This window comes from Diuraphis noxia, unplaced genomic scaffold (assembly GCF_037042655.1).
Source record: "Diuraphis noxia isolate RWA-SAM2 unplaced genomic scaffold, SU_Dnox_SAM2 contig0004, whole genome shotgun sequence".
NCBI lineage: Eukaryota > Metazoa > Arthropoda > Insecta > Hemiptera > Aphididae > Diuraphis > Diuraphis noxia.
In genome coordinates this window covers 8636501-8660985 of record NW_028301714.1, presented here as the reverse complement: position 1 = coordinate 8660985, position 24485 = coordinate 8636501, and the positions used below count along the sequence as shown (strand labels likewise).

General features: G+C 34.3%; 1 protein-coding gene across 1 annotated transcript in view; it reads right to left on the bottom strand.

Moving 5' to 3' along the window:
- Window positions 1-23425, bottom strand: part of LOC107168302 (uncharacterized) — a 60204-nt gene extending 36779 nt beyond the window's left edge. Inside the window, exons 1-6 of the mRNA XM_089225836.1 lie at window positions 23309-23425; window positions 22306-22554; window positions 21829-21987; window positions 21614-21694; window positions 21364-21522; window positions 10-20517 (exon numbers count right to left, since the gene is read on the bottom strand). Of these exons, the coding sequence (XP_089081962.1) occupies window positions 10-20517; window positions 21364-21522; window positions 21614-21694; window positions 21829-21987; window positions 22306-22497 (21099 nt within the window). The 5' untranslated portion in view covers window positions 22498-22554; window positions 23309-23425. The remainder of the gene's footprint in view (window positions 1-9; window positions 20518-21363; window positions 21523-21613; window positions 21695-21828; window positions 21988-22305; window positions 22555-23308) is intronic.
- Window positions 23426-24485: the final 1060 nt, after the last annotated feature.

Genomic DNA, 24485 nt, shown 5'->3' with positions numbered 1-24485 from the left:
AGTTTTAACCTCAACTTTAGGTGTTTTCACCGTTGGTAGATTAATTGATGGTAATTCAGTGTCTTTGATTATAATTTCTCCTTCAACTTTATGTATGGATGGTACTGTGATATCAACAGTCGATGGAATTTGATCGGAAACCTTTTCTTGTATGTCGACTGCAATATCAACAGATCCTTTCGGTAATTTTCCTTTTTTAATCTTAACATCTGGAGTTTTGATGTCGGTTGTAATACCAATTGTAGGAACTTCGGGTGTTTTGATACCTGCAGATGATTTTTTAACATCAAGTTTCGGTGCCTTCACTCCCGATAGATCGATAGATGGTAAATCTGTATCCTTGATTTTAATTTCCCCTTCCATTTTAGGTATAGGCGGCATTCCTATATCAACTTTTGGAGCCGATACAGAAATTTGGTCTTCAACTTTGATGTCCAAATCTGGAGTTTGCTTCGATTTTTTATCTTTTTTGTTTTTGAATCCCGGTATCTTGATGTCAGGCAAATCAAATTTGGTTGACATGATATCGGCCATAGGAGTTTTAACCTCGACTTTAGGTGTTTTCACCGTTGGTAGATTAATTGATGGTAATTCAGTGTCTTTGATTATAATTTCTCCTTCAACTTTCGGTATCGATGGCACTGTGATATCAACAGTCGATGGAATTTCATCGGAAACCTTTTCCTGTATGTCGACCGCAATATCAACAGATCCTTTGGGTAATTTTCCTTTTTTAATCTTAACATCTGGAGTTTTGATGTCGGTTGTAATACCAATTGTAGGAACTTCGGGTGTTTTGATACCTGCAGATGATTTTTTAACATCAAGTTTCGGTGCCTTCACTCCCGATAGATCGATAGATGGTAAATCTGTATCCTTGATTTTAATTTCTCCTTCCAGTTTAGGTATAGACGTCATTCCTATATCAACTTTTGGAGCCGATACAGAAATTTGGTCTTCAACATTGATGTCCAGATCTGGAGTTTGCTTCGATTTTTTATCTTTTTTGTTTTTGAATCCCGGTATCTTGATGTCAGACAAATCAAATTTGGTTGACTTGATATCGGCCATAGGAGTTTTAACCTCAACTTTAGGTGTTTTCACCGTTGGTAGATTAATTGATGGTAATTCAGTGTCTTTGATTATAATTTCTCCTTCAACTTTAGGTATGGATGGTACTGTGATATCAACAGTCGATGGAATTTGATCGGAAACCTTTTCTTGTATGTCGACTGCAATATCAACAGATCCTTTGGGTGATTTTCCTTTTTTAATCTTAACATCTGGAGTTTTTACGTCGGTTGCAATACCAATTGTAGGAACTCCGGGTGTTTTGATACCTGCAGATGATTTTTTAACATCAAGTTTCGGTGCCTTCACTCCCGATAGATCGATAGATGGTAAATCTGTATCCTTGATTTTAATTTCTCCTTCCATTTTAGGTAAAGACGGCATTCCTATATCAACTTTTGGAGCCGATACAGAAAGGTGGTCTTCAACATTGATGTCCAGATCTGGAGTTTGCTTCGATTTTTTATCTTTTTTGTTTTTGAATCCCGGTATCTTGATGCCAGACATATCAAATTTGGTTGACTTGATATCGGCCATAGGAGTTTTAACCTCAACTTTAGGTGTTTTCACCGTTGGTAGATTAATTGATGGTAATTCAGTGTCTTTGATTATAATTTCTCCTTCAACTTTAGGTATGGATGGTACTGTGATATCAACAGTCGATGGAATTTGATCGGAAACCTTTTCTTGTATGTCGACTGCAATATCAACAGATCCTTTCGGTAATTTTCCTTTTTTAATCTTAACATCTGGAGTTTTGATGTCGGTTGTAATACCAATTGTAGGAACTTCGGGTGTTTTGATACCTGCAGATGATTTTTTAACATCAAGTTTCGGTGCCTTCACTCCCGATAGATCGATAGATGGTAAATCTGTATCCTTGATTTTAATTTCCCCTTCCATTTTAGGTATAGACGGCATTCCTATATCAACATTTGGAGCCGATACAGAAATTTGGTCTTCAACATTGATGTCCAGATCTGGAGTTTGCTTCGATTTTTTATCTTTTTTGTTTTTGAATCCCGGTATCTTGATGTCAGACAAATCAAATTTGGTTGACTTGATATCGGCCATAGGAGTTTTAACCTCAACTTTAGGTGTTTTCACCGTTGGTAGATTAATTGATGGTAATTCAGTGTCTTTGATTATAATTTCTCCTTCAACTTTAGGTATGGATGGCACTGTGATATCAACAGTCGATGGAATTTGATCGGAAACCTTTTCTTGTATGTCGACTGCAATATCAACAGATCCTTTCGGTAATTTTCCTTTTTTAATCTTAACATCTGGAGTTTTGATGTCGGTTGTAATACCAATTGTAGGAACTTCGGGTGTTTTGATACCTGCAGATGATTTTTTAACATCAAGTTTCGGTGCCTTCACTCCCGATAGATCGATAGATGGTAAATCTGTATCCTTGATTTTAATTTCTCCTTCCAGTTTAGGTATAGACGGCATACCTATATCAACTTTTGGAGCCGATACAGAAATTTGGTCTTCAACATTGATGTCCAGATCTGGAGTTTGCTTCGATTTTTTATCTTTTTTGTTTTTGAATCCCGGTATCTTGATGTCAGACAAATCAAATTTGGTTGACTTGATATCGGCCATAGGAGTTTTAACCTCAACTTTAGGTGTTTTCACCGTTGGTAGATTAATTGATGGTAATTCAGTGTCTTTGATTATAATTTCTCCTTCAACTTTATGTATGGATGGTACTGTGATATCAACAGTCGATGGAATTTCATCGGAAACCTTTTCCTGTATGTCGACCGCAATATCAACAGATCCTTTGGGTAATTTTCCTTTTTTAATCTTAACATCTGGAGTTTTGATGTCGGTTGTAATACCAATTGTAGGAACTTCGGGTGTTTTGATACCTGCAGATGATTTTTTAACATCAAGTTTCGGTGCCTTCACTCCCGATAGATCGATAGATGGTAAATCTGTATCCTTGATTTTAATTTCTCCTTCCAGTTTAGGTATAGACGTCATTCCTATATCAACTTTTGGAGCCGATACAGAAATTTGGTCTTCAACATTGATGTCCAGATCTGGAGTTTGCTTCGATTTTTTATCTTTTTTGTTTTTGAATCCCGGTATCTTGATGTCAGACAAATCAAATTTGGTTGACTTGATATCGGCCATAGGAGTTTTAACCTCAACTTTAGGTGTTTTCACCGTTGGTAGATTAATTGATGGTAATTCAGTGTCTTTGATTATAATTTCTCCTTCAACTTTAGGTATGGATGGTACTGTGATATCAACAGTCGATGGAATTTGATCGGAAACCTTTTCTTGTATGTCGACTGCAATATCAACAGATCCTTTGGGTGATTTTCCTTTTTTAATCTTAACATCTGGAGTTTTTACGTCGGTTGCAATACCAATTGTAGGAACTCCGGGTGTTTTGATACCTGCAGATGATTTTTTAACATCAAGTTTCGGTGCCTTCACTCCCGATAGATCGATAGATGGTAAATCTGTATCCTTGATTTTAATTTCTCCTTCCATTTTAGGTAAAGACGGCATTCCTATATCAACTTTTGGAGCCGATACAGAAAGGTGGTCTTCAACATTGATGTCCAGATCTGGAGTTTGCTTCGATTTTTTATCTTTTTTGTTTTTGAATCCCGGTATCTTGATGCCAGACATATCAAATTTGGTTGACTTGATATCGGCCATAGGAGTTTTAACCTCAACTTTAGGTGTTTTCACCGTTGGTAGATTAATTGATGGTAATTCAGTGTCTTTGATTATAATTTCTCCTTCAACTTTAGGTATGGATGGTACTGTGATATCAACAGTCGATGGAATTTGATCGGAAACCTTTTCTTGTATGTCGACTGCAATATCAACAGATCCTTTGGGTGATTTTCCTTTTTTAATCTTAACATCTGGAGTTTTTACGTCGGTTGCAATACCAATTGTAGGAACTCCGGGTGTTTTGATACCTGCAGATGATTTTTTAACATCAAGTTTCGGTGCCTTCACTCCCGATAGATCGATAGATGGTAAATCTGTATCCTTGATTTTAATTTCTCCTTCCATTTTAGGTAAAGACGGCATTCCTATATCAACTTTTGGAGCCGATACAGAAAGGTGGTCTTCAACATTGATGTCCAGATCTGGAGTTTGCTTCGATTTTTTATCTTTTTTGTTTTTGAATCCCGGTATCTTGATGCCAGACATATCAAATTTGGTTGACTTGATATCGGCCATAGGAGTTTTAACCTCAACTTTAGGTGTTTTCACCGTTGGTAGATTAATTGATGGTAATTCAGTGTCTTTGATTATAATTTCTCCTTCAACTTTAGGTATGGATGGTACTGTGATATCAACAGTCGATGGAATTTGATCGGAAACCTTTTCTTGTATGTCGACTGCAATATCAACAGATCCTTTCGGTAATTTTCCTTTTTTAATCTTAACATCTGGAGTTTTGATGTCGGTTGTAATACCAATTGTAGGAACTTCGGGTGTTTTGATACCTGCAGATGATTTTTTAACATCAAGTTTCGGTGCCTTCACTCCCGATAGATCGATAGATGGTAAATCTGTATCCTTGATTTTAATTTCCCCTTCCATTTTAGGTATAGACGGCATTCCTATATCAACATTTGGAGCCGATACAGAAATTTGGTCTTCAACATTGATGTCCAGATCTGGAGTTTGCTTCGATTTTTTATCTTTTTTGTTTTTGAATCCCGGTATCTTGATGTCAGACAAATCAAATTTGGTTGACTTGATATCGGCCATAGGAGTTTTAACCTCAACTTTAGGTGTTTTCACCGTTGGTAGATTAATTGATGGTAATTCAGTGTCTTTGATTATAATTTCTCCTTCAACTTTAGGTATGGATGGCACTGTGATATCAACAGTCGATGGAATTTGATCGGAAACCTTTTCTTGTATGTCGACTGCAATATCAACAGATCCTTTCGGTAATTTTCCTTTTTTAATCTTAACATCTGGAGTTTTGATGTCGGTTGTAATACCAATTGTAGGAACTTCGGGTGTTTTGATACCTGCAGATGATTTTTTAACATCAAGTTTCGGTGCCTTCACTCCCGATAGATCGATAGATGGTAAATCTGTATCCTTGATTTTAATTTCTCCTTCCAGTTTAGGTATAGACGGCATACCTATATCAACTTTTGGAGCCGATACAGAAATTTGGTCTTCAACATTGATGTCCAGATCTGGAGTTTGCTTCGATTTTTTATCTTTTTTGTTTTTGAATCCCGGTATCTTGATGTCAGACAAATCAAATTTGGTTGACTTGATATCGGCCATAGGAGTTTTAACCTCAACTTTAGGTGTTTTCACCGTTGGTAGATTAATTGATGGTAATTCAGTGTCTTTGATTATAATTTCTCCTTCAACTTTATGTATGGATGGTACTGTGATATCAACAGTCGATGGAATTTCATCGGAAACCTTTTCCTGTATGTCGACCGCAATATCAACAGATCCTTTGGGTAATTTTCCTTTTTTAATCTTAACATCTGGAGTTTTGATGTCGGTTGTAATACCAATTGTAGGAACTTCGGGTGTTTTGATACCTGCAGATGATTTTTTAACATCAAGTTTCGGTGCCTTCACTCCCGATAGATCGATAGATGGTAAATCTGTATCCTTGATTTTAATTTCTCCTTCCAGTTTAGGTATAGACGTCATTCCTATATCAACTTTTGGAGCCGATACAGAAATTTGGTCTTCAACATTGATGTCCAGATCTGGAGTTTGCTTCGATTTTTTATCTTTTTTGTTTTTGAATCCCGGTATCTTGATGTCAGACAAATCAAATTTGGTTGACTTGATATCGGCCATAGGAGTTTTAACCTCAACTTTAGGTGTTTTCACCGTTGGTAGATTAATTGATGGTAATTCAGTGTCTTTGATTATAATTTCTCCTTCAACTTTAGGTATGGATGGTACTGTGATATCAACAGTCGATGGAATTTGATCGGAAACCTTTTCTTGTATGTCGACTGCAATATCAACAGATCCTTTGGGTGATTTTCCTTTTTTAATCTTAACATCTGGAGTTTTTACGTCGGTTGCAATACCAATTGTAGGAACTCCGGGTGTTTTGATACCTGCAGATGATTTTTTAACATCAAGTTTCGGTGCCTTCACTCCCGATAGATCGATAGATGGTAAATCTGTATCCTTGATTTTAATTTCTCCTTCCATTTTAGGTAAAGACGGCATTCCTATATCAACTTTTGGAGCCGATACAGAAAGGTGGTCTTCAACATTGATGTCCAGATCTGGAGTTTGCTTCGATTTTTTATCTTTTTTGTTTTTGAATCCCGGTATCTTGATGCCAGACATATCAAATTTGGTTGACTTGATATCGGCCATAGGAGTTTTAACCTCAACTTTAGGTGTTTTCACCGTTGGTAGATTAATTGATGGTAATTCAGTGTCTTTGATTATAATTTCTCCTTCAACTTTAGGTATGGATGGTACTGTGATATCAACAGTCGATGGAATTTGATCGGAAACCTTTTCTTGTATGTCGACTGCAATATCAACAGATCCTTTCGGTAATTTTCCTTTTTTAATCTTAACATCTGGAGTTTTGATGTCGGTTGTAATACCAATTGTAGGAACTTCGGGTGTTTTGATACCTGCAGATGATTTTTTAACATCAAGTTTCGGTGCCTTCACTCCCGATAGATCGATAGATGGTAAATCTGTATCCTTGATTTTAATTTCCCCTTCCATTTTAGGTATAGACGGCATTCCTATATCAACATTTGGAGCCGATACAGAAATTTGGTCTTCAACATTGATGTCCAGATCTGGAGTTTGCTTCGATTTTTTATCTTTTTTGTTTTTGAATCCCGGTATCTTGATGTCAGACAAATCAAATTTGGTTGACTTGATATCGGCCATAGGAGTTTTAACCTCAACTTTAGGTGTTTTCACCGTTGGTAGATTAATTGATGGTAATTCAGTGTCTTTGATTATAATTTCTCCTTCAACTTTAGGTATGGATGGTACTGTGATATCAACAGTCGATGGAATTTGATCGGAAACCTTTTCTTGTATGTCGACTGCAATATCAACAGATCCTTTCGGTAATTTTCCTTTTTTAATCTTAACATCTGGAGTTTTGATGTCGGTTGTAATACCAATTGTAGGAACTTCGGGTGTTTTGATACCTGCAGATGATTTTTTAACATCAAGTTTCGGTGCCTTCACTCCCGATAGATCGATAGATGGTAAATCTGTATCCTTGATTTTAATTTCCCCTTCCATTTTAGGTATTGGTGGTGTTTTGATATTTACAGATGTTGTAAATGTCGACGGAATGTCAACAGTCATATTAGTTAGTAGTTTATCATCAGGGATTTCGTCTGAATCTTTTAATTCATTTAATTTGTGTATCGTGTGGTCGTCTACTGGTTCTTCTACAATTTCTTCTACAACTTTTTCTTTGCCGTCTTCTACTTTAATTCGCTTTATTATTTTTCGTATTTTTCTAATCGTACGACTTGTTATTGTTTGGGTTTTACCATGTTCTGATCTATATAATTCCGTCGGGTTATCAAATAGTTCTAATGCTTTTTCGTTATCTTTTTGTTTGTGAACCAAATCCGTTTCATCATATTCCTCGGGGTCATCAACTTCCTCCTCTACAACTGTCTCTTTACCGTCAACAATAATTATTCGTCGTATTATTCTTCGTGTTTTGATTATCGTTGTTATGTTATCGGTTCGAGTTTCGTTTATTAAATCAGAGTCACTGTTTATACTACCATCATTGGGGTTCGCAAAAATGTCATAACATTCTTTCCCGTCTTTTTGAATTTCTCCCAGCAATGGTTTAGTAAAACCATGATTCTCCGGTTCAACTACTACCTCATCTACAACCTTTTCTTTTCCATCCACTATTACTATACGCTTTATAAATTTCCTCGTTATTGTTTTTGTTATTAAGTTAGGGTCAGTTTTTCCGTCACTGTCAAATGTTTGAACCATATCGAGATTTGTTAATTGACCTACATCCCCCAGTCCGTCATTGAACGATTTTAAAATAACTCTATCTGTTCTCTCGTCAGTAACCGGTTGGTCTATTTCGTCTTCAAATACACACTCTTTTCCGTCAACAATAATTTTGCGTCTAATAACTCTACGCGTTGTTGTAGTTGTCACACTTTCACTGGTATCCTTCACTGTATCGTTGAGCACAGACAACTGTAAGATTTTTTCTATTTCCTCCGGATCGGTAATATTCTCAACTACTTCCGCGCCGTTTCTGAATGTTCTTCTCAAAATACTTTTAACTGGTGCACCAGGTTCAGGTTCATCAATGATCTCTTCTACCTCGATCTCTTTTCCATCGATGATTATGATACGTCTAACAATTTTTCGTGATATCGAAGTGGTGACCGCACCCGTTTGATTGATCTGAATTCCTGATGGTGACTGTTTTAATATCTCAGAAACATCTGTTTTGTCATCACTGATCGGCAAAATAAATTTGGCTCCTGACAACGTTGCGTTGGAACTTTCATTGAACCCAATATCAATACCGACATTTTCATCAGTTCCTGGTAAATCATTTACGACAGTGCTCTCCCGTTCTTTTTCGATGAAATCGTTCAATAACGATTTCGTTATATCATCGGATTCTAATGTTTCCGTAACACCCTTATCTTTCGATTTCTTGTTCGTCTTTGATGTTGACATTTTTAGACCTTTTCGCAATTTACTTAAAAACGATGGAGAATTTACGTTTAGATTTGACGACAAACTTCCTTCAACATTTCCAATAACAGAATCCGATTCTTGGACTAGATTTTGTTCATCGATATCAAGATCGGGAATATTTTTTGTTAAATCATTAATTATTGATACATCCGAACCAGACAGATTTGCGAGATCTTTCACGTTAGGAATCGCGGCGAATTTCGAATCGGTTGACTTGATATCAGTTATTGGAGTTTTAAGCTCAACTTTAGGTGTTTTCACCGTTGGTAGAATAATTGATGGTAGTTCAATGTCTTTGATTATAATTTCTCCTTCAACTTTCGGTATCGATGGCACTGTGATATCAACAGTCGATGGAATTTCATCGGAAACCTTTTCCTGTATGTCGACCGCAATATCAACAGATCCTTTGGGTAATTTTCCTTTTTTAATCTTAACATCTGGAGTTTTGATGTCGGTTGTAATACCAATTGTAGGAACTTCGGGTGTTTTGATACCTGCAGATGATTTTTTAACGTCAAGTTTCGGTGCCTTCACTCCCGATAGATCGATAGATGGTAAATCTGTATCCTTGATTTGAATTTCTCCTTCCAGTTTAGGTATAGACGGCATTCCTATATCAACTTTTGGAGCCGATACAGAAAGGTGGTCTTCAACATTGATGTCCAGATCTGGAGTTTGCTTCGATTTTTTATCTTTTTTGTTTTTGAATCCCGGTATCTTGATGCCAGACATATCAAATTTGGTTGACTTGATATCGGCCATAGGAGTTTTAACCTCGACTTTAGGTGTTTTCACCGTTGGTAGATTAATTGATGGTAATTCAGTGTCTTTGATTATAATTTCTCCTTCAACTTTAGGTATGGATGGTACTGTGATATCAACAGTCGATGGAATTTGATCGGAAACCTTTTCTTGTATGTCGACTGCAATATCAACAGATCCTTTCGGTAATTTTCCTTTTTTAATCTTTACATCTGGAGTTTTGATGTCGGTTGTAATACCAATTGTAGGAACTTCGGGTGTTTTGATACCTGCAGATGATTTTTTAACATCAAGTTTCGGTGCCTTCACTCCCGATAGATCGATAGATGGTAAATCTGTATCCTTGATTTTAATTTCCCCTTCCATTTTAGGTATTGGTGGTGTTTTGATATTTACAGATGTTGTAAATGTCGACGGAATGTCAACAGTCATATTAGTTAGTAGTTTATCATCAGGGATTTCGTCTGAATCTTTTAATTCATTTAATTTGTGTATCGTGTGGTCGTCTACTGGTTCTTCTACAATTTCTTCTACAACTTTTTCTTTGCCGTCTTCTACTTTAATTCGCTTTATTATTTTTCGTATTTTTCTAATCGTACGACTTGTTATTGTTTGGGTTTTACCATGTTCTGATCTATATAATTCCGTCGGGTTATCAAATAGTTCTAATGCTTTTTCGTTATCTTTTTGTTTGTGAACCAAATCCGTTTCATCATATTCCTCGGGGTCATCAACTTCCTCCTCTACAACTGTCTCTTTACCGTCAACAATAATTATTCGTCGTATTATTCTTCGTGTTTTGATTATCGTTGTTATGTTATCGGTTCGAGTTTCGTTTATTAAATCAGAGTCACTGTTTATACTACCATCATTGGGGTTCGCAAAAATGTCATAACATTCTTTCCCGTCTTTTTGAATTTCTCCCAGCAATGGTTTAGTAAAACCATGATTCTCCGGTTCAACTACTACCTCATCTACAACCTTTTCTTTTCCATCCACTATTACTATACGCTTTATAAATTTCCTCGTTATTGTTTTTGTTATTAAGTTAGGGTCAGTTTTTCCGTCACTGTCAAATGTTTGAACCATATCGAGATTTGTTAATTGACCTACATCCCCCAGTCCGTCATTGAACGATTTTAAAATAACTCTATCTGTTCTCTCGTCAGTAACCGGTTGGTCTATTTCGTCTTCAAATACACACTCTTTTCCGTCAACAATAATTTTGCGTCTAATAACTCTACGCGTTGTTGTAGTTGTCACACTTTCACTGGTATCCTTCACTGTATCGTTGAGCACAGACAACTGTAAGATTTTTTCTATTTCCTCCGGATCGGTAATATTCTCAACTACTTCCGCGCCGTTTCTGAATGTTCTTCTCAAAATACTTTTAACTGGTGCACCAGGTTCAGGTTCATCAATGATCTCTTCTACCTCGATCTCTTTTCCATCGATGATTATGATACGTCTAACAATTTTTCGTGATATCGAAGTGGTGACCGCACCCGTTTGATTGATCTGAATTCCTGATGGTGACTGTTTTAATATCTCAGAAACATCTGTTTTGTCATCACTGATCGGCAAAATAAATTTGGCTCCTGACAACGTTGCGTTGGAACTTTCATTGAACCCAATATCAATACCGACATTTTCATCAGTTCCTGGTAAATCATTTACGACAGTGCTCTCCCGTTCTTTTTCGATGAAATCGTTCAATAACGATTTCGTTATATCATCGGATTCTAATGTTTCCGTAACACCCTTATCTTTCGATTTCTTGTTCGTCTTTGATGTTGACATTTTTAGACCTTTTCGCAATTTACTTAAAAACGATGGAGAATTTACGTTTAGATTTGACGACAAACTTCCTTCAACATTTCCAATAACAGAATCCGATTCTTGGACTAGATTTTGTTCATCGATATCAAGATCGGGAATATTTTTTGTTAAATCATTAATTATTGATACATCCGAACCAGACAGATTTGCGAGATCTTTCACGTTAGGAATCGCGGCGAATTTCGAATCGGTTGACTTGATATCAGTTATTGGAGTTTTAAGCTCAACTTTAGGTGTTTTCACCGTTGGTAGAATAATTGATGGTAGTTCAATGTCTTTGATTATAATTTCTCCTTCAACTTTCGGTATCGATGGCACTGTGATATCAACAGTCGATGGAATTTCATCGGAAACCTTTTCCTGTATGTCGACCGCAATATCAACAGATCCTTTGGGTAATTTTCCTTTTTTAATCTTAACATCTGGAGTTTTGATGTCGGTTGTAATACCAATTGTAGGAACTTCGGGTGTTTTGATACCTGCAGATGATTTTTTAACGTCAAGTTTCGGTGCCTTCACTCCCGATAGATCGATAGATGGTAAATCTGTATCCTTGATTTGAATTTCTCCTTCCAGTTTAGGTATAGACGGCATTCCTATATCAACTTTTGGAGCCGATACAGAAAGGTGGTCTTCAACATTGATGTCCAGATCTGGAGTTTGCTTCGATTTTTTATCTTTTTTGTTTTTGAATCCCGGTATCTTGATGCCAGACATATCAAATTTGGTTGACTTGATATCGGCCATAGGAGTTTTAACCTCAACTTTAGGTGTTTTCACCGTTGGTAGATTAATTGATGGTAATTCAGTGTCTTTGATTATAATTTCTCCTTCAACTTTAGGTATGGATGGTACTGTGATATCAACAGTCGATGGAATTTGATCGGAAACCTTTTCTTGTATGTCGACTGCAATATCAACAGATCCTTTCGGTAATTTTCCTTTTTTAATCTTAACATCTGGAGTTTTGATGTCGGTTGTAATACCAATTGTAGGAACTTCGGGTGTTTTGATACCTGCAGATGATTTTTTAACATCAATTTTCGGTGCCTTCACTCCCGATAGATCAATAGATGGTAAATCTGTATCCTTGATTTGAATTTCTCCTTCCATTTTAGGTATAGACGGCATTCCTATATCAACTTTTGGAGCCGATACAGAAATTTGGTCTTCAACATTGATGTCCAGATCTGGAGTTTGCTTCGATTTTTTATCTTTTTTGTTTTTGAATCCCGGTATCTTGATGTCAGACAAATCAAATTTGGTTGACTTGATATCAGTTATTGGAGTTTTCACCTGAACTGTAGTTGTTTTCACCGTTGGTATATTAATTGATGGTAATTCAGTGTCTTTGATTATAATTTCTCCTTCAACTTTAGGTATGGATGGTACTGTGATATCAACAGTCGATGGAATTTGATCGGAAACCTTTTCTTGTATGTCGACTGCAATATCAACAGATCCTTTCGGTAATTTTCCTTTTTTAATCTTAACATCTGGAGTTTTGATGTCGGTTGTAATACCAATTGTAGGAACTTCGGGTGTTTTGATACCTGCAGATGATTTTTTAACATCAAGTTTCGGTGCCTTCACTCCCGATAGATCGATAGATGGTAAATCTGTATCCTTGATTTTAATTTCCCCTTCCATTTTAGGTATAGACGGCATTCCTATATCAACTTTTGGAGCCGATACAGAAATTTGGTCTTCAACATTGATGTCCAGATCTGGAGTTTGCTTCGATTTTTTATCTTTTTTGTTTTTGAATCCCGGTATCTTGATGTCAGACAAATCAAATTTGGTTGACTTGATATCGGCCATAGGAGTTTTAACCTCAACTTTAGGTGTTTTCACCGTTGATAGATTAATTGATGGTAATTCAGTGTCTTTGATTATAATTTCTCCTTCAACTTTAGGTATGGATGGCACTGTGATATCAACAGTCGATGGAATTTGATCGGAAACCTTTTCTTGTATGTCGACTGCAATATCAACAGATCCTTTCGGTAATTTTCCTTTTTTAATCTTAACATCTGGAGTTTTGATGTCGGTTGTAATACCAATTGTAGTAACTTCGGGTGTTTTGATACCTGCAGATGATTTTTTAACATCAAGTTTCGGTGCCTTCACTCCCGATAGATCGATAGATGGTAAATCTGTATCCTTGATTTTAATTTCCCCTTCCATTTTAGGTATTGGTGGTGTTTTGATATTTACAGATGTTGTAAATGTCGACGGAATGTCAACAGTCATATTAGTTAGTAGTTTATCATCAGGGATTTCGTCTGAATCTTTTAATTCATTTAATTTGTGTATCGTGTGGTCGTCTACTGGTTCTTCTACAATTTCTTCTACAACTTTTTCTTTGCCGTCTTCTACTTTAATTCGCTTTATTATTTTTCGTATTTTTCTAATCGTACGACTTGTTATTGTTTGGGTTTTACCATGTTCTGATCTATATAATTCCGTCGGGTTATCAATTAGTTCTAATGCTTTTTCGTTATCTTTTTGTTTGTGAACCAAATCCGTTTCATCATATTCCTCGGGGTCATCAACTTCCTCCTCTACAACTGTCTCTTTACCGTCAACAATAATTATTCGTCGTATTATTCTTCGTGTTTTGATTATCGTTGTTATGTTATCGGTTCGAGTTTCGTTTATTAAATCAGAGTCACTGTTTATACTACCATCATTGGGGTTCGCAAAAATGTCATAACATTCTTTCCCGTCTTTTTGAATTTCTCCCAGCAATGGTTTAGTAAAACCATGATTCTCCGGTTCAACTACTACCTCATCTACAACCTTTTCTTTTCCATCCACTATTACTATACGCTTTATAAATTTCCTCGTTATTGTTTTTGTTATTAAGTTAGGGTCAGTTTTTCCGTCACTGTCAAATGTTTGAACCATATCGAGATTTGTTAATTGACCTACATCCCCCAGTCCGTCATTGAACGATTTTAAAATAACTCTATCTGTTCTCTCGTCAGTAACCGGTTGGTCTATTTCGTCTTCAAATACACACTCTTTTCCGTCAACAATAATTTTGCGTCTAATAACTCTACGCGTTGTTGTAGTTGTCACACTTTCACTGGTATCCTTCACTGTATCGTTGAGCACAGACAACTGTAAGATTTTTTCTATTTCCTCCGGATCGGTAATATTCTCAACTACTTCCGCGCCGTTTCTGAATGTTCTTCTCAAAATACTTTTAACTGGTGCACCAGGTTCAGGTTCATCAATGATCTCTTCTACCTCGATCTCTTTTCCATCGATGATTATGATACGTCTAACAATTTTTCGTGATATCGAAGTGGTGACCGCACCCGTTTGATTGATCTGAATTCCTGATGGTGACTGTTTTAATATCTCAGAAACATCTGTTTTGTCATCACTGATCGGCAAAATAAATTTGGCTCCTGACAACGTTGCGTTGGAACTTTCATTGAACCCAATATCAATACCGACATTTTCATCAGTTCCTGGTAAATCATTTACGACAGTGCTCTCCCGTTCTTTTTCGATGAAATCGTTCAATAACGATTTCGTTATATCATCGGATTCTAATGTTTCCGTAACACCCTTATCTTTCGATTTCTTGTTCGTCTTTGATGTTGACATTTTTAGACCTTTTCGCAATTTACTTAAAAACGATGGAGAATTTACGTTTAGATTTGACGACAAACTTCCTTCAACATTTCCAATAACAGAATCCGATTCTTGGACTAGATTTTGTTCATCGATATCAAGATCGGGAATATTTTTTGTTAAATCATTAATTATTGATACATCCGAACCAGACAGATTTGCGAGATCTTTCACGTTAGGAATCGCGGCGAATTTCGAATCGGTTGACTTGATATCAGTTATTGGAGTTTTAAGCTCAACTTTAGGTGTTTTCACCGTTGGTAGAATAATTGATGGTAGTTCAATGTCTTTGATTATAATTTCTCCTTCAACTTTCGGTATCGATGGCACTGTGATATCAACAGTCGATGGAATTTCATCGGAAACCTTTTCCTGTATGTCGACCGCAATATCAACAGATCCTTTGGGTAATTTTCCTTTTTTAATCTTAACATCTGGAGTTTTGATGTCGGTTGTAATACCAATTGTAGGAACTTCGGGTGTTTTGATACATGCAGATGATTTTTTAACGTCAAGTTTCGGTGCCTTCACTCCCGATAGATCGATAGATGGTAAATCTGTATCCTTGATTTGAATTTCTCCTTCCAGTTTAGGTATAGACGGCATTCCTATATCAACTTTTGGAGCCGATACAGAAAGGTGGTCTTCAACATTGATGTCCAGATCTGGAGTTTGCTTCGATTTTTTATCTTTTTTGTTTTTGAATCCCGGTATCTTGATGCCAGACATATCAAATTTGGTTGACTTGATATCGGCCATAGGAGTTTTAACCTCAACTTTAGGTGTTTTCACCGTTGGTAGATTAATTGATGGTAATTCAGTGTCTTTGATTATAATTTCTCCTTCAACTTTAGGTATGGATGGTACTGTGATATCAACAGTCGATGGAATTTGATCGGAAACCTTTTCTTGTATGTCGACTGCAATATCAACAGATCCTTTCGGTAATTTTCCTTTTTTAATCTTAACATCTGGAGTTTTGATGTCGGTTGTAATACCAATTGTAGGAACTTCGGGTGTTTTGATACCTGCAGATGATTTTTTAACATCAATTTTCGGTGCCTTCACTCCCGATAGATCAATAGATGGTAAATCTGTATCCTTGATTTGAATTTCTCCTTCCATTTTAGGTATAGACGGCATTCCTATATCAACTTTTGGAGCCGATACAGAAATTTGGTCTTCAACATTGATGTCCAGATCTGGAGTTTGCTTCGATTTTTTATCTTTTTTGTTTTTGAATCCCGGTATCTTGATGTCAGACAAATCAAATTTGGTTGACTTGATATCGGCCATAGGAGTTTTAACCTCGACTTTAGGTGTTTTCACCGTTGGTAGATTAATTGATGGTAATTCAGTGTCTTTGATTATAATTTCTCCTTCAACTTTAGGTATGGATGGTACTGTGATATCAACAGTCGATGGAATTTGATCGGAAACCTTTTCTTGTATGTCGACTGCAATATCAACAGATCCTTTCGGTAATTTTCCTTTTTTAATCTTTACATCTGGAGTTTTGATGTCGGTTGTAATACCAATTGTAGGAACTTCGGGTGTTTTGATACCTGCAGATGATTTTTTAACATCAAGTTTCGGTGCCTTCACTCCCGATAGATCGATAGATGGTAAATCTGTATCCTTGATTTTAATTTCCCCTTCCATTTTAGGTATTGGTGGTGTTTTGATATTTACAGATGTTGTAAATGTCGACGGAATGTCAACAGTCATATTAGTTAGTAGTTTATCATCAGGGATTTCGTCTGAATCTTTTAATTCATTTAATTTGTGTATCGTGTGGTCGTCTACTGGTTCTTCTACAATTTCTTCTAAAACTTTTTCTTTGCCGTCTTCTACTTTAATTCGCTTTATTATTTTTCGTATTTTTCTAATCGTACGACTTGTTATTGTTTGGGTTTTACCATGTTCTGATCTATATAATTCCGTCGGGTTATCAAATAGTTCTAATGCTTTTTCGTTATCTTTTTGTTTGTGAACCAAATCCGTTTCATCATATTCCTCGGGGTCATCAACTTCCTCCTCTACAACTGTCTCTTTACCGTCAACAATAATTATTCGTCGTATTATTCTTCGTGTTTTGATTATCGTTGTTATGTTATCGGTTCGAGTTTCGTTTATTAAATCAGAGTCACTGTTTATACTACCATCATTGGGGTTCGCAAAAATGTCATAACATTCTTTCCCGTCTTTTTGAATTTCTCCCAGCAATGGTTTAGTAAAACCATGATTCTCCGGTTCAACTACTACCTCATCTACAACCTTTTCTTTTCCATCCACTATTACTATACGCTTTATAAATTTCCTCGTTATTGTTTTTGTTATTAAGTTAGGGTCAGTTTTTCCGTCACTGTCAAATGTTTGAACCATATCGAGATTTGTTAATTGACCTACATCCTCCAGTCCGTCATTGAACGATTTTAAAATAACTCTATCTGTTCTCTCGTCAGTAACCGGTTGGTCTATTTCGTCTTCAAATACACACTCTTTTCCGTCAACAATAATTTTGCGTCTAATAACTCTACGCGTTGTTGTAGTTGTCACACTTTCACTGGTATCCTTCACTGTATCGTTGAGCACAGACAACTGTAAGATTTTTTCTATTTCCTCCGGATCGGTAATATTCTCAACTACTTCCGCGCCGTTTCTGAATGTTCTTCTCAAAATACTTTTAACTGGTGCACCAGGTTCAGGTTCATCAATGATCTCTTCTACCTCGATCTCTTTTCCATCGATGATTATGATACGTCTAACAATTTTTCGTGATATCGAAGTGGTGACCGCACCCGTTTGATTGATCTGAATTCCTGATGGTGACTGTTTTAATATTTCAGAAACATCTGGTTTGTCATCACTGATCGGCAAAATAGATTTGGTTCCTGACAACGGTGCGTTGGAACTTTCATTGAACCCAATATCGATACCGACATTTTCATCAGTTCCTGGTAAATCATTTACGACAGTGCTCTCCCGTTCTTTTTCGATGAAATCGTTCAATAACGTTTTCGTTGTAGTATTAAATTCAGATACCTCATTGTCTTTTTTATTTTTTATTTTTTTGTGCGTTTTGGATGGTGACATTTTCAACCCCTTGCGCAATTTACTTAAGAATGAAGGTGAATTAGCATTTTGCGTAGCAAACAGATCTTCATCTTTGTTGAATTCATCTTCATTTTCCTTTGCATTTACATTTTGTATTGTTAGATTTGTGGTATTGTTTATTTCTTTAGGGTCATCTGTTTCTTCCTCGATAACTGTTTCTTTTCCGTTTGAGATTATTACTCTTCTGATCATTCGTTTTTTTTTTAATTCTTGTATAATGGTATCGTTTTCGGTTGTTGAATTTTCCATTTCTGAATTTTTCATGACTTCTGTTTTTTCTTTTCCATCTATATAAGTTTTACGCTCAATTGTTTGGAGTGTTTGCGTGTTTAATACATTTTCATGTGTTTTTTTATGTTCATCGTTGATTTTTGATTGTTGCTGTTTTTTTTCCATTTTTCCATAATCATTGTTAACATCGTCCGTCATTTTTCTTGAAGATTTTACCTGTTGCGTTTCATGTTCATTGTTGTCTAACTGCTCTATCTTTACTTTACCATCTTCATTTTGAGTATTCCTGAATGTTTTGCTAGAATCAGTTATGGTTTTTATGTTTGCATGAATTTTTCGAACTGAATGGTTTTCATTTTCTATTTCGTTTTGGGATTTATCAATAGAATGTAAATTATCAATGTCTTTGGCTGTTGGAAGATCATAGCTAGTAGTTTGTTTATCGATGTTTGTTACATTTATATCTAAATTATTTGACGGCTCATTTGATTTAAGCGAATGTTGCAATTTATTGTTTTCCCGTTCCTTTTCAATGAAAACTTTTAATCCTGATTTAAATTTATCGTCCGTATTTATATGTTCAATATTAATATTGTCTCTAAATTTTTTATTATTATTCGTTGTCGATATTTTAAATCCTTTCCGCATTAGTTTACTCAAGAAAGAATGCGAGTTTTCAATTTCTTTAAATGATTTATTTAAATCCATATTTTCAATAGATTTTCGTTCGTGTGATTGCCTATCACCATCCTGTGTTTGGTTGCGATTCATCGAACTATTGAATGATATTGGTTGAACATTTTCCTCCAAATCTTGTGCTGGAATCATCTCAAAACTATCTTCTAGATGTTCATTATCTTTTGTTTCATTTACTTTTTCTTCTTTACCCTCATTTAAAATTCGTTTGTTTTCTGTTTCATCAAAGACTTCTTCAATAACAGACTCTTCTCCGTCAACAATTTTACGTAAAATTGTTTTATGCGTTTTAGTAATGGTAACACATGTATTCTGTATGTTTTCGTTTGTTCTAGATAATCGTAATATATTTTCAATTTCTTCTGGATCGTTTATGTTTTTAATTTCTTCTGTATTATTTTTAGTAATTTTTCTGACAATACTTTTAACAGATTCACCAGACATTGGTTCATCAATAATATCTTCTACTATAATTTCATTACCATCAATTTCCATTATACGTCTAACTGTCCTGCGAGAGTTAATTACTACTTCAGGATCACTCATTATAATTTGTGTATCAGTTTTAACCGGAAAATCGAGGTTAAGTATATTAGGTTGATTTTTACTTGATATTTGAACTTGTTGAATTATTTTATCAGATGGATATTTTAATTTATTTTGTTCAATTATCCGTGCCACTTTATCATTAATACTTATTAGTGCATTACTATTATCTTCTTGTGTATAGGATATTTCTTTTTCTTTTCTATCAGTTTTATCATTTTCATCACTTTGTTGTAGAATATTGGTATCATTACTTACACTACTCATTCTTTTATACATTAATAGTTTTACATTATCTTTTTCAATGCCTTCACTTTGTTCTGTTGGGTTGCTTAATATACTTTCATTATCAATTTCACCTTGTTTTGATTTTTTCATGAACACATTTGGCATTTTAAAACGTAGAAACCCTTTAGACTTTTTATCGTCTCTTTTTTCTGGGTTGTCTACTTCTATTAATTTATTTTTCTCCAATGTTTTTTCAATTTCATAACGATTAATTGTGTCTAATTCGGTTTTTTTTAGAGAGCCTAATATTTTTTTGGTATCAACATTTATTTCAGTTTTGTCAAAGTTATGCTCATCACGTAATGTTTGATTTATTTTCCTCACCAACTTTGGACTTCTCAAAGCTTCACTGTCTTTTAGTATATTTACTTTGTTTATCTCATTCTCTCTTTCAATGTTTATTGTGACGCTCGGGACAGTTACATCATATTTTTCATGTGACTGTGTTTCTTTACTTGGGTGATTTAATGAATAATTTAATTTTGGAATCATCATGCTTTCTACACTAGTATTATATAAATCCTTAGGTGAGTTCATGCAAGATAATTCAGTCGATTTAAATGTGCTTTCAAAATTGTAATTTGTGTCCTGAAAATAAAGCATTTTTGATCTACATAAATATTTACACTTTTTGATTTCAGCGTTTAAAATTAATGAACTCGTTAAAACAATATTAATGAACATCACATTAAATATAATTTGTTTTAGATTATTATGATTAAATTACCTACATGTTTAACTTGTAAACTATACATAATAATATGTCATATGTATATTCCTAATTTAAATTTTAAACAATAATTTTCTTTAGAAATATCAAATGATGTTATTTCACTGGTTCACTAAATTAATTTATTTAAAGCTCATTAAACATTAATTTACTTCATAAAGTTTTTGTTTACTCAAAAATATATAAAATTTGAACAGTAATTTATTTAAGGGGTTTTTTTTAATCCTATTAGATTTATTTCATTAACATAATTTCTGAATACTTACTAATTTTTGTTTATAATAGTAGACAATATTTATTTTTTTAAGATATATAATATAATATCTTCAAAATTCAAAATTATGAACATTATGATATTTGAATAAATAATATGCATTTAATTAATATCACACTGTATATTCTAACATCTATAGATATGTCTATATGTTTTAACTGTAGTTTTAAACATCATTAGACAAAAGAATTTATTCAGCAAATTAAAAATTTACAACTATACTAATATGTTTATTATAATCTTCTAACTGTATCTATAGCTTTAAGTCAACTAAATAATACCATGCATTAAAAAAAAAAATGTGATATTAATTTTATTAAATTTCAAATTTTAAAATTCTGTTTCATACAAAATCTACAGTCTAAAAATTACTTCTACTAATTTACACTTGTTAAGTTTTTAAGTATATCAAAGAAGTATAAAAACCTACCTTTTGATTCAATTTTGTGAAGTTATCTTTAATATTTTGAAGTTTTTCAATTATATTTTGTAGTTTTAAAATACGTGTCTCATATTCAACATTTTCTTCATAGGTTTTCAATTGATATATTTTATTTTTTAATTCAATAATTTTTTCTTCAATATTATCCTAAAATATTGAAAAATTAAAGATAAGTCAAAAGTAAATCTATAATTTACTATTAATAATAGATTAATTATATAATTAACTATATAATTACCGCATATTTTAAACTATCATCAGTTGTTAATAACCAGTCTTCATAATAACATATTATACCATCAGCATCTTTTAATATATTCTAAACAAATTAATTATAGTTTTTATAACTAATTTCACAGAATGAAATTATTAATCAATTTGTATAAATATTCATTTTATTTTCAAATATACTACTTTAATTTATTTAATAAAACTCTGCTTAAGATTAATTACCTGAATTTTATTTTTGTTCATTACTAAATTCTCAAGTTTTTTGACAGCAGTTCTAAGACGAATAATTAATATCTGAAATTCTTTTATTTCTTCATACATTTCATATCTAGTTATAATTTCTTTCAATTTTATAATTTTGGTATTTATATCATATGTCTCCTATAGAAAATATATTATGTAGTATTTATTTTTTTAACCATAATATAGGTGCACACTACACTATACAGTATTGTAATTAAGGGCCTCATACAGCTATTATTTAAGAGGCAACAGGAAATTTCTAATCCCATCTTAGATAACTTGGATTTATGTTTTAGTCGTGAATGATAATTATTAATTTTTTAGAATAAAAATCAAACAGTGTAAGCAAATTTATATTTTTCAAAACTAAAGGACTTGTGAGCTAAAAATTTGATGGCGGTAGCGAAGCCCCTTAAGGTATAAGTACCTATATTATAACTCATTTGTAATACTTACATATTTATTTTCATTAAATTCTAATTCTAGTAAAATTTGTTCATATTGTTCGATATATGTTTTCAGTTCTTTAACTGCCTTATTTTGCGATTGATCACCATCATCGGTGATTAATGAAGTAATCATAGTTTGTGTTAAAGTTAATTCATTTATTGCACTCTGTCCTTCATTAAATGCCACAAATGGTTTCATTGCTAATTCTAATGGTATACTCTCATCACTTAGGGCTTGTAAATGTGATTTAATACTCTGAAAACAATTTTCAAATAATTAGACTAGGTACCTACAATATCAAAGAATTATTTTTATATTAATGAATGATTTACTGATCTTATAATATTAGTTGTTATAGTATGCAACATATATTATAATAGCCACAAATAACAATAAAATTCACATAAACCATTGTTAAAAAGAATTCAAAATTATTGGATTAGGAGTATATAATTATATAATTGTTACATAGTGGTAAAGTACTCAGTAGATAAAATTAACTAATTACAATCACAAACATATTTGTTAGTATTATACAATAAGTGACCTGCCACTATGTATTTCCAAACAAATATCAAATACTGTTTTAAAATATAATGATCTTTTTAAATTTGATACTTGTTAATATTATTATTATTATAAATATTATCACATCCTAAAAAATTACTTGAAATAAATTAGACTAAACCTTTTTTTATAAAAAACTTTGAAATGGAAACAGAAAAATTAAAAATTGAAATATGTATCTGTGTATACTCTATTAAATACAGCAGTAATATGCAAAAATCATATTCAAAAGAAAATTATTGACAGAATGAAATATTATGTCAACTGTCATATAATAATATTAATTCAAATACCAAAAATGTTTATCTTTTATAATGTATAAAAATGTGGCAAACAGTTAAATAGGAGATTATTAATCGAAACTATCACACAAATATATTAAAAAAATCCAAACAAAAACGATTTTAAAATCGGCACAAACGTCAACACTCAGGTAGGTAACCTTACAGACTCGTCGTGTTCGTTGTCAGTAAATCCATCTGACTGCCGTTGCATTTGCGTGTTTCCAAAAGGGGAAAAGACAATAATATTATCAAAAGAACGTCTACCGGAAATGGAGTCCCTATTGGTATAGTTTTTTACCGATCCAGCACTACGTTCGAAACGGCACGTGTACTTATTATTATCATCGGTATTGGGGCTAGTAAATATCTGCGTGAGTTCATTCAGGTCACGAGTATCAGACTTGGATCGCGGCCGATCGACGACACGTTGATGCCTGTAGTGTTTCTGGTTGACCGAACCAAATATCCCCTTCAACCGTTCGTTAAGATCATAGCAGCTGTCCGAGCATCTGGCGCTACTGAGCATACCATCCAACGACAATCGAGATTTTGAAAAGTCACCGATGACCGATGCGGCGTTCAATGGTACTGCCTCAGTATCGCCGTCGACGGTCAATAGTTTACAATCACCATTGTGAGTCACTGGATGGTATGTCCCACAGATTTGCTCGTACGAGATTCGAGATTGGATGTTATCTTCGCTGTTTCGTCTGGTTTTCACGTCTGATACTATGATTTCCGGTTTTTCTGTCGACGACGAACTCGTGGTGTTCACTGGGTGTCCTTCGGGTGGAACAGTAGTTTCTTTGGTGTTCGCTGAGGATATAGCACCTCCAGCTGGTTTACGTTCGGAGTCTTTTTCGGTTATGTTTCGGCTCCTCTTGGACCGAGATCGTCGTTTTACGTGTTTAGAAGTTGGCGACGCTTGAGTAACGTGGTTCGACTCGTCTTCCTTTAATTGCCCATCCCCAGTGGACTCTACAGACGTCAACGATTCCTGAAGCGATGATACGCGTAAATTAGTGTTTTTTTTTAAATCGTTTAGGTGCCATCTATCCTTTGGTGATTTACTCCTGGCTCTCGTCAACGGTGGTGTTTGGAGAAAATTATCGAAACTCGACTTTCTACTCATACGTGTTCCACCCTCAACATCGATACTTTTCAATTCTGGAGTCGTGCTCCTACTGTTATCCCTTGACAATATGCAACCAGTTTTGAGGACTTCCGAATACGTGGACGTTTGGTCTTTTATCCAAAACGGCGAAGGGGATCGTGATCTAACTTTCGTTTGGTGCCTGTCGGTTTCGGTTAAATTCAACACTATTTGGGGAGTTT